The 13,119-nt window shown below is 52.9% G+C and overlaps 1 protein-coding gene across 13 annotated transcripts in view; it reads left to right on the forward strand.

Annotated features, from left to right (window-relative positions):
* Window positions 1-1,095: 1,095 nt before the first annotated feature.
* The window catches only part of SNX19 (sorting nexin 19), a 139,740-nt gene continuing 127,716 nt past the window's right edge, over window positions 1,096-13,119 (forward strand). For all 13 annotated transcript variants that reach the window (XR_008735432.1, XR_008735434.1, XR_008735435.1 and 10 more), the window contains exons 1-8: window positions 1,096-3,245; window positions 3,657-3,795; window positions 4,512-4,612; window positions 4,775-4,894; window positions 5,188-5,318; window positions 6,491-6,587; window positions 6,876-7,062; window positions 9,339-9,468. Coding sequence is in view for 6 of the 13 variants with exons in the window: in XM_055728518.1 (XP_055584493.1) it covers window positions 1,710-3,245; window positions 3,657-3,795; window positions 4,512-4,612; window positions 4,775-4,894; window positions 5,188-5,318; window positions 6,491-6,587; window positions 6,876-7,062; window positions 9,339-9,468 (2,441 nt within the window). In the remaining 7 variants the exon portion in view is untranslated. The remainder of the gene's footprint in view (window positions 3,246-3,656; window positions 3,796-4,511; window positions 4,613-4,774; window positions 4,895-5,187; window positions 5,319-6,490; window positions 6,588-6,875; window positions 7,063-9,338; window positions 9,469-13,119) is intronic.

Consider the following 13,119-nt stretch of genomic DNA (forward strand, 5'->3'; position numbering starts at 1 on the left):
AATTCTTCCCTGACCCACTCCCACGTTTGTAATCAGGAAAATCCCGGATCCATACAAAGGCAGGTGTTTGAGAATGGCAAAGCATTGATTTAACCCAAATACGAGTCAATTGCACGCAGCACCTCACCCCCCCGAGACCAGCAAGGCCCTTCGCCCCACCCCACACTTACCATGAATAATAAGCTCTCAGATTCTTGCTTGATACCTGTTATAAATTAATTTATTTCAATTAGCCACCCTTCCTAGCCCAACAGGGCAACAGGAGCTCCCCACCGGCCCCTCACACCGCGCCGTTGCACAGCACCCACCCCAGGACCCCACCACCCACCATCAAAACCTGCCGTCAGCGGGGGAGCAGGGATGCTTGTCACTACCAGCGTCGTGATCGGAGCATTGGTATCGTGATTTTAGAGCATTGGTATCACAATCAGAGCGTTGGCATTGCTCCGGCACCGCCGGCACAGGCCGTGCTGTGCCTCAGCACCTTCCAGCCCAGCACACCAGCACCGCACCTGGCTCCCAATTAATTAACTAAGGGCTGCAGGCTGTGGCTAATCATCCCCCACCCTATTGGACCCCAATGACCCCTTTTTTCTTTGTTTTTTTCTTTTCGGGCAGGGCCTGATGAGGCTAATGCAGCCCAGGTGCTTCCTGGGGTGCTCAGCGCCTCCCATCCAGCGCAGCTGCCCACTCACACCTTTTCTATTTTAAATAGCACAGACATGCATTTTTTTTTTTTTTTTAATGCATGCGTGGTAAATTCAACGCTTCTTAATGCATGCAAAAAAACCCACCCCATAATAAAAGGAAATACAACTTTTGCTGCTCTTAACACTTACAAAACAAACGCAGCGCAGGCCTGCACGCTTTCTCCACAGAATCCAAGTAAATCACAGAGGGTGGGAACGTTTTTTCCCGCCTCGAAAACGGGGCTGTGCGAACTTTGGGGATTTTTTTTTTTTTAATTTTTTTTTTAAAAAAAGCGGAAGGGTAAGTGTGTGTGTGAGGCCTCCCGCCCGCTATGGGGAGCCGTGGAGAGGCGCCGCCGCTGGGCCGCGATTCCCGGCGGGGCGGGGAAGGAACCGGAACCGGAAGTGGGGGTGGAAGTAGCGGCGGGTGCCGGGGAGGCTCCGCGGCGATGCTGGGTACCGGCCCCGGGGCGGTGAGCATGGCGGGGTGCGCCGCGGTGTGGCCCGATGTCTGTAGGGCGACCCTGCTGAGGAGCCCGGTCGGTCGGTTGGGTCCCGGAAGCCGTGAAGGAGCGCGGTCGGGTGGGCCCTGCTGAGTCGGGTGGGCCCCAGTGGCCGTGAAGGAGCCCGGTCTGTTGGGCCCTGCTGGGCCGCGCTCAGTTGAGCCCCGGTGCGCAGTAACGGAGCCGGGTCTCTTGGGCTCTGGCGAGCCCCAGTGCGTGGTGAGATGCCCGGTCTGTTGGGGCCAGGTGCCTGGTGAAAGAGCCTGGTCGGTTGAGCCCCGGTACTCGGTAACAGAGCCCGGTCTATGGGGTTCTGGTGAGCCCAGGTGGACGGTGAAGAAGCCCGGACAGCCGGAGCCTGGTACCCAGTAAAGGAGCCCAGCTGGTTGAGCCCTGGTGCCTGGTAAGGAAGCTGGTGGAGCGGTGGGAAGCCCAGCTTGGCAAGCCTCGCTGCGTGGCCATTCAGGCCCCAACAGCCAGCAGAGCCGCAGTGTGCCCCCCCCAGCCCAGCCCCACCATGCCAGGCCAGAGGCCGTCAGGGGTCCATCAGGCACTGCTGGTGTTGGTGGCTGTGCTGGGCTGGCTGCTGGCTCTGCGACTCCTGCTCGACCTGCGGGTACTGGGGCTGCTCTGTGGGGTGCTGGCGGCGCTGGGCGGCTGGCTGGGCCCCCGGGCCCTCAGCCCCCATGGCCGACGGCTGCGGCTGGAGCGTTTTGTGAGCTCCCTGCGGCCCCAGCCCCAGTGCCCGGCAGCCAAGGGGCGGCTGGAGAGGGAGATCGCCAGCACTGTCCACAAAGTGGTGCGGGACTTTGTCGCCTCCTGGTACCGCACAGTCAGCAGCGAGCCAGCCTTTGAGGCTGAGGTGGAGAAGGCCATGATGGGCCTGGCTGCCGAGCTGAGGCAGCGGATGGGGCGAGTGGACTGCCAAGCCCTGGCCCACCGCCTCCTCCTCCTCTGTGGCCACCACTTGCAGAGCTACTTGCAGGCCCTTGAGGCCCTGAGGGGCAATCCAGAGGGCAGCCGGACCCTGTGGCAGGAGTACAGCCGGCTGGCGGGGCCACATCCTGCACTCCACAGCCCAGTGGCTGAGGTGAGCTACGCCCGGGCTGCTGTGGAGATACTGCTGAAGGCGCTGGTGCCCCAGCCCCACCTGGAGACGCGGACAGGGCGCTTTGTGGTGGTGGAGCTGGTCGCCTGCAATGTGCTGCTGCCAGCCATCAGGAAGATGGCCGATCCTGACTCGATAAACCTGCTGCTCATTGGGGCTTTCTCCAAGAAGCCCAGGGGTGAGGAGCCACCCCCTGCACCCCCAGTGCCTGATTTTTTGCCCTTCACAGTGCAGACAGATGCTGCCCCTGCTGGGCTGACCCCCTCCCCAAGGGCTACAGAGGTGCCCAGGCGAGAGGCAGGGCCTAGTGGTGAGGGGGGAGAGGATCTGGTGAGCAGTGTGTGCCACACAGAGGAACCCTTCCTCCACCCACGAGCCCTGGGCTCCCTCTTCCCCTGCGAGGGTTTGGAGCTGGAGTCCCCTGCACCCGATGTGGGCCAGGGCACGGACCTGCTGGCATCGTCACCTGCGCGGGAGCTCCTTGATGCACCACTCCAGGACACCTCCACTATGCTGGAGGGACCGGCCACTTTGGAGGATGGCATGGGGAACTTGGAGGAGGCCCTTGCCACCAACTCAGATGCCGGCCTGCTTCCCACCTCTGCTTTTGCGCTGAGCTCCTGCCCTGACATCCAAATTGACCTGGCAGTTGAGAAGGAAGAGGAAAGCTCAGCTACCCCCAAGAAGTCCTTCTCACAGAGGCCCTCCAGCTTGGGGAAAGATCTGGGGGCAGCAGAGGGTCCACCACGAAGCCCACCAGACCCCGGGCAGACACTGCCCCTGCTCTCATCCTCCCCAACGGCTTCCATCAGTACCTTCAGCTTTGAGCCACTCAGCAGCCCCGATGGGCCAGTCGTCATCCAGAACCTGCGGATAACCGGGACCATCACTGCTCGAGAGCACAGTGGGACTGGCTTCCACCCCTACACACTGTACACCGTCAAGGTAAAGGCTCCCCTGGGGGTCACTCCTTTTCCAAGACCCTTGCCTTGGCTGGGGAGAACAGGCTGGTGTTTGGAGATGAAGACTTGTTCTGTGTGTGGCTCAACAACAAATTTTGTCTGACAGTGGGGGAATATTGGGCACAGTGGCCGTTTGGGTGCGGGATAGGGGTTCCTGCTCTTGGCTAAGGGTGGCACCAGCCCGTTTGAGTCTTTTGTATCCTGTTTTCACTAGTTCTTTCATCATGAGAGGTTTGCATGCTGTGCAGCTGCCGTTCTTTAGGGAAGGGTCAATCTGAGGCATTGCTGAATGGGACCTCCGTGGGGTCTGGGATTGTGGGTCCAGCAGGGACTGCAGTGCATCAAGATTGTTTTGGGGTCTGTAAGAATTATTGACTCTTGCCTTCTTCCTCAGTACGAGACAGCCCTGGAGAGTGAGAGCGCGGGCAGCCTTCAGCAAATGGCTTACCACACAGTGAACCGCCGTTACCGGGAGTTCCTCAACCTCCAGACCAGACTGGAGGAGAAACCGGAGCTCCGCAAGTTCCTGAAAAGTCAGTGCCTGCATCTGCTTTCTGAGAAAATCCTTCTCCCTCTTACCCCAGTCCGTGCTCCTCTGCTCTGCAGTGCAGCTCTGGATGCTGGGTTGTTTGTGATGCCCACGTCCTCCATTGTTCTATGCAGAGCTTGCTAGAGGAGAGATTGATTACTTTTGGCAGCATGCTCCAGTGTTTCAAAACATGCTTGTTCCCCTTCAGATTGCAACACTTGCTTTTGTAGTTTTGCATTGTAACAGTGAATAGAAACACTGACATCTGCAAGCATCTTGTTTGCATACAAGGGAGTAGCACCTGTTGAACATCAGCTTTTTTAAAAAAGAAAACAGTGTTTATTCTAATACTACTTATGTATAAAGTGTTATTGGATGTGGCATGTTTCTACATAATCCTTTGGTTCTGACAGATCTGAGGGTTTGGCTGAAAACTGCTTCGTTGAGGATTTTGGGGCTCTTTAAATGATCTAGAGTCCTTGTGCTCAACTGGTGTTCTTGGTTCTTTAAACTCTAAAGGTACAAATGATACGAAATCCAGCAGAACATGAGTTCTGTATGGATTTAAGGTCTGGTTCAGGTACCCTGGTTTGAGGGGCATATCATCTTGGGCTAACGCCTGGCAGTGCGTAGTGGTAGTCTCAAGCATGAGAGCATTAAGATTTTAATACAACTGTTGCAGTTTTCTCGAGCTTGCTGCTGGGTTTGTTTCCTTTGTAGATATCAAAGGGCCAAAGAAACTGTTCCCTGATCTTCCATTTGGAAACATGGACAGCGATAAAGTTGAAGCCAGAAAAAGTCTGCTAGAATCTTTCTTGAAGGTGAGATACTTTCTTGTGTGCCCCTATGAGCTAGAAAGCAGTGCTCGGGACATCCCTGTACTGACAGACAGTGGAGCACATAGCACATCGGATCTCTTCCCCTTGCACTTTACATGATCAGTTGACTCAGAAGAAGATCTAACGCTACATCTTTCCTTGCAGCAATTGTGTGCGGTGCCTGAGATTGCAAACAGTGAGGAGGTGCAGGAGTTCCTCGCCCTGAACACTGACGCCAGGATCGCGTTTGTCAAGAAGCCCTTTGTTGTCTCCAGGATAGACAAGGTAGACAAGTGGGAAACTGGTTTATCCGAACCACTTAACTGCACCTAGATATGCCTCTCAGCCTTCGGTGTCTGCATCGATGGCTGCTGCAGTAGTAGCCAAAAAACTCAAATGCTCTCTGTGTAGCTGGGCTCAGCTTGCCCCGAAAGCTGTAAAACCAGGAAAAGCCAGAGCCCATCTCAAAGAACCTGCGGTTTTTAACAGAAAATAGAGCACGGGCCTGAAAACGCCTCATAATATGTTAATGGAATAAGAATATATTCAGTGATTGATGGCACTGCTGGCTTTTACAGATCGTTGTCAATGCCATCGTGGACACCTTGAAGACAGCATTCCCCAGGTCAGAGCCCCAGAGCCCTACGGAGGATCTTAGTGAGTCTGAAGTGGATGGGAAAGCACAGACAGACGGGAAGAAGGCTAACAAGTAAGGGCTCCTTCAGCTTCCCCTGTGCTTTATGCAGAACAAGGACTTCATGCATAAACTGACTCCATCACAGGGAAGTACTGACTTGGTACTTTATGTGTTGTGGCTAGCACATTGCTATCGTACTCTAGCTGAATTACTTTCTTTCATACACTGAGCAAGCATATTTGAGTTCCTGTTTGGATAAGGGATTTTCTAGGAATGCTCAGGTATTCACAGAAGGTGGGGTTCTTCTTGAGGGAGCTATGAGGTGGTGGCATTTGCTGGCAAAGATGTTGATGTTCCTGGACAATTGCTTTTTAATCTTGTGCATGACTTACATGGTGAGTCACTGCAAAATACAGCTCTTAAGTTGTCTGCTTGAAGGTTTGCTCCTGCCTCTCCCATGTGTTTCGCACAGTGGTATGCCGCCTTGCCCAGCAAACATTTGAATATTTATTGAGGGGTAGTGTTTAAGGTCATTACATATATGATGCTCACCAAGTGTTTATTTGGTGTTGCTGGCACTGATGAGCCCCATTGTGCTCATCAGTGATTCTTCCCTTATGGAAGAAGGAAAGGTTTCTGCATGATTATGGCTTTTTTTTTACCTGCAAAAGCGATGTTTGCTAGAAAAAGCTGTTTCAGACAAAAAGGCATACCAAAAAAGCACAAGTTTTGAATCATCTTGGGTGAAAAAGGAATTCCTTAATGATTAAACAGGCTATTTTACAATTTGTCCCACAATCCCAAACACCCTTTCATGTCCTCCTTTCTTGCGTATGCATGTTTATAATTGGATTTCACAATCCTGCTGAGTATGTTTCATCTCCAAGGCTTTTCTGAACGCTTTGCTGTGTATGCTGCAATGCCTACGCCTTGCTGAACAGAAACCCTGCATCTGTATGTAAGCTTGTGTGTGATATAGCTGCCGAAGAAGGTGCAGGTGGTGGATGTTGGAAAGCCTTGGCTAGGCCCATATGTAGTTGAGGAAAAGCGATTTAAATGCTTTTGTTGCTTGGTTTTACTGCCACTCTTAGTTACCTTGGGAGCAGATGCTTTTTTGAACCACTTTAGGTCAAAAGTGACGTGATACTGGACAAAGCTGGCCCAGGTTCTTGGCTGAGGCTGGGAAACTCATCACTCTCGGCTTGTGGAGAAAACTCTGACTGCGCCCTGTCTCTCCTCTCCAGGTCCAGGCTGAGGTTCTCATCCAGTAAAATTGCTCCAGTGCTGAGTGTGAGTGAAACGCATGACAGGATCGTGTACTCTATCAGGGAGGGCAGCACTGTGAGTTCAGATCCCTTTTGCAATCTTTTCGTGATTTTAATCATTGCCCTGTTTGGGTGCTGCCTTGGAATAATCCATGAGCACGAGGGTCGTGGCTGCTGCAGCATTCTTCCCGCGTGCCAGGCCTTTGCAGAAAGGCAGCAAGCAGTGCTGGTTGTGCTGTTGGCTGCAGCAAGGTGCAAACCAGGTGGTGGGAAGCTGTCTGGGCGGTGGAGATCTCGTATATCTGTTCAGCTCTGGCTCTGTGCAGCCCACCGCTGTGGTACTAATATACTGGTGCTTCTGTAGGTCTCTGGCACCCTGTCACTGGCTGCTATGGAGTCCTTCATCCAGAAGCAGGAAAAGCTGCTGGAGGCAGTCCTCAGGAAAGCTCCCGAAGGCGAGGGAGGCAGAGAAGCTAAGAAAAGCTCCATGCAGGAGGATGTGGACAGGTTGGGCACGTCGGAGCAGGGGGTGCCCCCGGACACGGACTCTGGTGAGCTCAGCCCCTCTGTTAGTGCTTTAGTGTGTCACCTCCATCGGTACTGCAACAGCTCCAACGCCTGCAGGCTCAGCTTGCCAGGGCTTCGGTATGAGGACCTGGTCTGCCTGTTGCACCTTGATCAAAGGCAAAACAAACTGAGTTTTTCCAGTCCTGTTGGGTGATTGTTCTGGTCTGTGTTGCTAGTGGAAGCAAATTGGGTCTTGGCTCAGTTGTGTCAGTGTAGGTCTTCTCCTAGTGTACTCTGTGCGGAAACAAGTTTCTTAAGGACACGCTGCTTAAACTGCCAATGTTATAAAAGCAAGCTCATAGAAAGTGAAAAATGGCCAAATTATGATTTCTTGGTAGTCTCAAGTTAGCCTTGATATAAATCCATGCACTATAAATGGACCTTTTGAGAGTCTGTTACATTTTGCTAGATTTGGTGAGAATAGCAAACTTGTAATCCTAGTTAAAGGAGTGACTTTCCCTTTCTGATTATAGACCCCTTCTCTGAAGTACAGGGGTGCTTACAGCCTCTCAAAGCAGTTACAAGTTTATCCTGAACACGAGCCGAAATATGTTCTCTAATCTTTTTCTTGGAATAGCTGAGCTGTATCAGCTGGAACTTTCCAAAAATTTCACTCCAGTGGTTGAAGTTTGGCAAGCTCTGACTGAAAGCATGTGCTTGTGACAGGATGAGTCTGCTATTCTGAAACCTAGCCTGTGCTACCAGCTTTGCCTATAATCTTCAGACACACGCCTGTGGTTGTTTTGGGGCTGCCAGGAAGCAGGACTGGTAGGGGAGGCCAGTGCTCTGTGCAGAGCACAAGAGATACAGGCAGGCCAAGTTAGCTGAGCTCGTAAGGATAATGAACGTGAATGATGTCAAATGCCTGCAGGTCTGTGATGCTTCAGAGCCGAGACAGGGCAGGCTGGTCTGGCAGGGTAAGGAGTATAAATGTCTGAGGAGTGGCTGGCTAAAAGGCAACCAGTGTCCTTATCTGCTCACTACGTGATTTCTGAGAAGAGGTTGGCCAGCAGCTCTCTGAGGAAGGGGACTTGGATGCTACAGGAATAAACAGAGCTTGCTGATGATGCTCTGTGTGTGAGGTTATGGTGAAGCTAAACAGCCTGCTCCAGTTTTTGCACAGGGAAGTCAAGTCTCAAAGGGCAAAGCAAGTGAGGAATAACTTACACATGGTCCAGAGCAAGAGGGCCAAATGCACTTAGCCCTGTCTTTTCCAAGTCAGATGGCCTGGTGTTAATTAGTGCTGCTCGTATGCAGCAGGAGAGAGGAAGAGGAGGGAAGGAGAGGTGCTGGGGTCCAGAATCCCTCTCCCCTTTTTCTCCAGCAGTAAATTGTGCGTGAACAGTCTCATTGGCTCTTGGTAGGCAGAGTGGTTGAAAGATCAGGCATCAGGGCAGGTCGGAGTAGGAGAAGCTACTGTTCAGGAGCTCACTGCCAAGAGAGCTGATGCAGTAGCCTCGTGTTGGGGTGCTGGCCTGGGAGTGATTGTCCCAGGTTTGTAGTACGTTAATAAGCTTGTTCAGCGTAACACCTATGATGCTTTGGCATAAAAATACTAAAAGTATTTATACGGCATAAAAGTAATTCTCCAGCAAGTAGAATGCGTTTACATTGTAGGCTTTGACATTCTCCTGAGGATCAGAGGGAAGTTTTGTTGTCCCAGGTCTGTGTCACCAGGAATATTTGGGGTTTTTTTGTTTTAACTGATGCATCTGGCTTATCCAGATGTGGTTCCTCCATCTTTCTGCTGAGACTTGGACCTGCCACACGATGGCAGCCTGCGGACACTGTGCTGAGTCTTGCGCCTGGAAAACTGTTGGTGAAAATTAGGAAAATAGTCCTCAGCAATGTACCTTTCTTCTGGCTACAGTCACTGCCTTCTTTCTCACCTGTTTTGGGCACATAACCATCCCTGTGTGTGGACTGGGGTTTGATAATCCCATGGTTTAACTGAGAAGGAACTGAGCACTTGGAGCAGCCACGTTCTGGTCTGGCGCACCCCTTGGTAAGGAGATTGGGGATGCTTGGGTGAAAGTGGGACTGAAAGAGGCTGATTGGGGCAGGAGCCTGGGAAAGGCAGGCTCCCCAGGCTGGCTGTGCCACTGCAGGTCATCTGCATATGGCACGAGGTGTTTGAATGGGGAGAAAAGTGTCTAGCAGGTTGTTAGGGAAAAGAGAGAATTTCAGATGATGCTTTATACCAGTTTTGCTTAGGCACTGAGTTGGCTTATTCATCCGACCCTCCTCTTCCTCCTGGCAGACTCTGAGACAGCTTTGGCTGACTTGGCCCTGGATGTGCTTCGTCTGCTGCTGATGGATCACTGGAGCTGGCTGTGCACAGAGAACGTCCAGAAGGTCTTCCACCTGCTCTTTGGGACCCTCATTCAAAGGTAAGGTCTCAGCAACCAGCCTCACAGCTCTGTGTGGTGGTGTTCCCTTTGGAGTTAGTCTAAACCGGAGCTCTTGCCTGAAGGCAGATAAATGCTTTCCGTGGCATCACATAACAGGGTTCTGTAAAGACGATGTCATGTGTATGTAGAGTAAGTATCTCAAGAGATTTGCACGAGGAGCTCTTTGCCTGTGAGCAGCAGCGTAACTCCTAACGGGCAGCTTTCTGCCCTTTTAACAATAGGAGAAAGGAAGAATCCAACTCTGGGAATGGGAGGCTTCTTGCCTCGTGAAGGGGTAAGAGTGCCCAGCTCCTTGGCCCTCCAGGGAAAGGCTGGCCCCCTGACCTTTCTGGCTGCCCAGAGGCTCAGCTTGTCCTTTCTACGAAAGGAGAATAAACAGGCACAGGGAACAGTGACTTGAAAAGAACAGCTCAGAGCGTGGCCTCCCAGGGCCTTTGCTCTCACTGATGCACCCCTCTCTGGTCTGCGGTGGGCCACTAGTGCCTGTGCCTTGGGCAGATGCATTAGGGAAATACTTCCTTTCCAGCTGGTATGTACTTGCCAAGCTTTTCTGGGGCCAGTGCCTCTGTGTGGTAAGGCACTAGGCCAAGACACACAAACAGAGAGCGTTTCTGTCGTCTTGTGTAGGTCTGTGACTATCACTAGCTAAGGATATGGTCCTTCAGAGTAAAAGGAAAGCCTTCCCAGAAGGACTTTGGCTAGGAGGGAGTCTCGGAGCAGTGCTTTTCCTACTCCTGCACCTTTTCTTCTCTCGCAGGCATTCAAAGCCAGTGTCAGAATGTGCAGGGCAGCACATTATAACTGAGCTGGTAATTTAAGCTGCCCTTGCTGAGGTTGCTAAAGTGCTTTGAGGTCAAGAGCTGCTGGCTGTCACTCCCGAGTCTGTTTCCTCGGGTGGGATGGGGTGGATGTTGCTCCCATTTCTCCAAAACGGGCTCTGGTCTCTTGGGGAATGAGCTGGAACCCAATCCTTGTGTGTAAGTACGGAGGTATGAGAGCTTGAATGGGCACATCATCACCTCCTAATAAGCTGTGTCCTGGTCACCCAGGGAGCGTGCAGCACTGACACGTGGCATTGGTATTTTACACTAGAGAAGCTGTTATACACACAGCACATGCCTGGTGCTGGAAGTTGAAGGAGCTTCACAAATTGCGCTAGCAGAGCAGCATGAGGGTAAATGTGTTTGTAGCTGCTCCGCTTCAACAGGTCTGAGTGAACCCACGTGTGCTGCAGGCAAACCTTTGGCTGGGGGGGTGTTGGGAAGTCCCGTGACTCCTTGGTGTGGTGATCAGGACAGGGTGCAAATACAACCTTTTGAACTAACCCTGTGTCCCTGGCACTGTCCACGTGTTTCTGCTGGCTCTGCAGGTCTGGTGTGAATGGGACAAGGGAAGGAGTTGCATGGTGTGAACTGACCTGTTGCTAGGAGGATGGTGTGGCTGGCGGATTGCTGCAGGGAACATTTTCCTCCCTTGTTTCTGCTGTTGTAGTCACCACCCCAACCCAGAAAGCTGTGCTTGGGACAGCACTTTGGTTTCCTGAAAGGGAAAAGGGTTAGGGTGGAGGTTCTCCTTTCTGCAAGCCAGGGTGGCAGGTTTGTAGTGATTGTGGAAGCCCATGTCAAGGGCTGGGGCTCAGCAGGATGAGCGTAGGAGCTGCCCTGGCAGCAGTCAGTGTCTGCCTGTCGTGAAAGCTGTGATCTGATATGAGAGCAGAGTGGAAACAATGCCTGCGACAAAGACTCAAGATGAGGCGTGTGGTTACCTCAACAGTGCAGGAGAAGTGGGAATGGGGTGCCTCTGTGCTGGCTTGCCATTGCACCCTGCCCCTGAGCCACACGGAAGAGTAGCTGAGACTTGTCATGCCTGGCCCAGGTGACCGCTGCTGTCCTGAGCAGATCAGGAAATCTGTAGCTCAGACCTGCTGCCAGCTGCCTGTCCAGGGACAGCGTGGATTTGGTGGCATTTCTTTTCCATTTAAGTATTTGCAACTTGATCGCTGCTCAGCCAGACCTGGCACAGCTCTGGCACTGGCATTCTGACTGGCACTGCGTCTGGGCACCCTTTACAGGTGGAGAAAATGCCAGAAGCTGTTCTGGGAGTGTGTGCTATTCAAGGCATCGTTGTTCCTGCCCCAGAGAACAGGCAGACAAACATGGGGCAGCAGATGGGTGCGCATCCTGTCTCTTTAGCAGTTGCTGGTCACAAAGTAGGAGTAGGCATCATCCCTCCAAGAGATGAGGTCCTTCTCTGTTCCTATCAGTGGCTGGCTTAGGTGGTGAGTGGTGGAAAGGAGATGTCCTAGCTGTGTTTTGGGTGTTAGGAGAGGAATTGCTGCTGGATATTCCTCTGCCAGCTTGTATTTGGTGAGTAGCATACTGCTCCTGCAGCCTTCTCGCAGCTGCCTTCATGGGCATAGCTACTGCCCTGCACTGAGTGCACCTTTTGCCAGAGCAGAATTCAACAGAAATACACCAAGAACAAGATTCAGCATCTCCAGAGAGCCAAACCCTCTCCTTTGGAGACTTTTCTCCCTTGGGCTTGTGATGGCCATGACATCCCCTGCAGTAACATCAAGTGATTGCTGTGACCACGCTGTTGCTGATTACGGGACCTCCCTACCCTGCTCCATTCGCCGCTCTCTGCATAGAGCATCCCACCGCACTCTTTCCCCTCTTCTCCATAGCTGAAATAGCTGGAGCCAGGGGCTATCCATCTCCCCTGACTGTCAGTTTAATGGCAGCCGGGGAGAGGAAGGCTGTATGACCGAAAAAGGTATTGTTAAGTAAAAGGGAGGCCGAGTGTGCAAGCCCGCATCCGTGCAGTGCTCATCCCGTTGTGTAACAGGGAGCGATCCTTTTTCGGAGCCGAAAGGAGAGGCGGCTGGAGGGGAGGTGGAGGGGCCGGGAGGTTCGCTGGGAGTGGGAATGACCCCAGGGCTGAGGATTGCTTCCAGCAGCCTCTCCACACGCTGGGTCCGTGCCTGTAAACAAACCCGCTGCCCTGCTCTGGCTCTGCACCCCTCCTCTGTCCACTTCCCTCCCACGGGCTGCAAATGTAGATCTCTCGTTCGTGGGGAGGCTGCAACAGGGACCTGTTTGCAAAGGGGAGTAGATGGGGCTATTCTGAGCTCTGGGGGTGTTTGGTGGAAGAGCCATTTGGAGAATCTGTGTGCTTTTTAGAGCCTTGTGAGTCAAAGTGGTGTTAAAAATACACATCAAGCATGTGTGTCGCACCATGGCTGTGACCCTGTGCCCTGCCCTCAGTCTGTCCCCAACAGCACAATGGTCACTAGGTCAGGGGTCTGCCAGTGCCAGGACAACCTGGAGGCAGCTGGGGTGACAGCTCACACGTACCTTCAGCTGCTGCTGGGGTTCTCCCAGGCCCACGTCTGCTTCCCCTTCTGGAGGGGAGCCCCAGCAGAGTGCCAGGATCCCGGGGATGGACCTGGGAGAATTTCAGGTGCAGATCCAGGTCTGTGTGCTTTTCCAAGCTCTTTCCTACGCATCACCACAGGCAGCCGTGGCAGCGCAAAGCACCGAGCAGAGGGAAGGTGTCTGGGCACACCCCGACTGTCTGCACCCTGTAACCTGAGTGGGGCTGGGGCGCAGAGTCCCAGCCAGGGCTCGG

This window comes from Falco cherrug, chromosome 17 (genome assembly GCF_023634085.1).
Source record: "Falco cherrug isolate bFalChe1 chromosome 17, bFalChe1.pri, whole genome shotgun sequence".
Classification (NCBI taxonomy): domain Eukaryota; kingdom Metazoa; phylum Chordata; class Aves; order Falconiformes; family Falconidae; genus Falco; species Falco cherrug.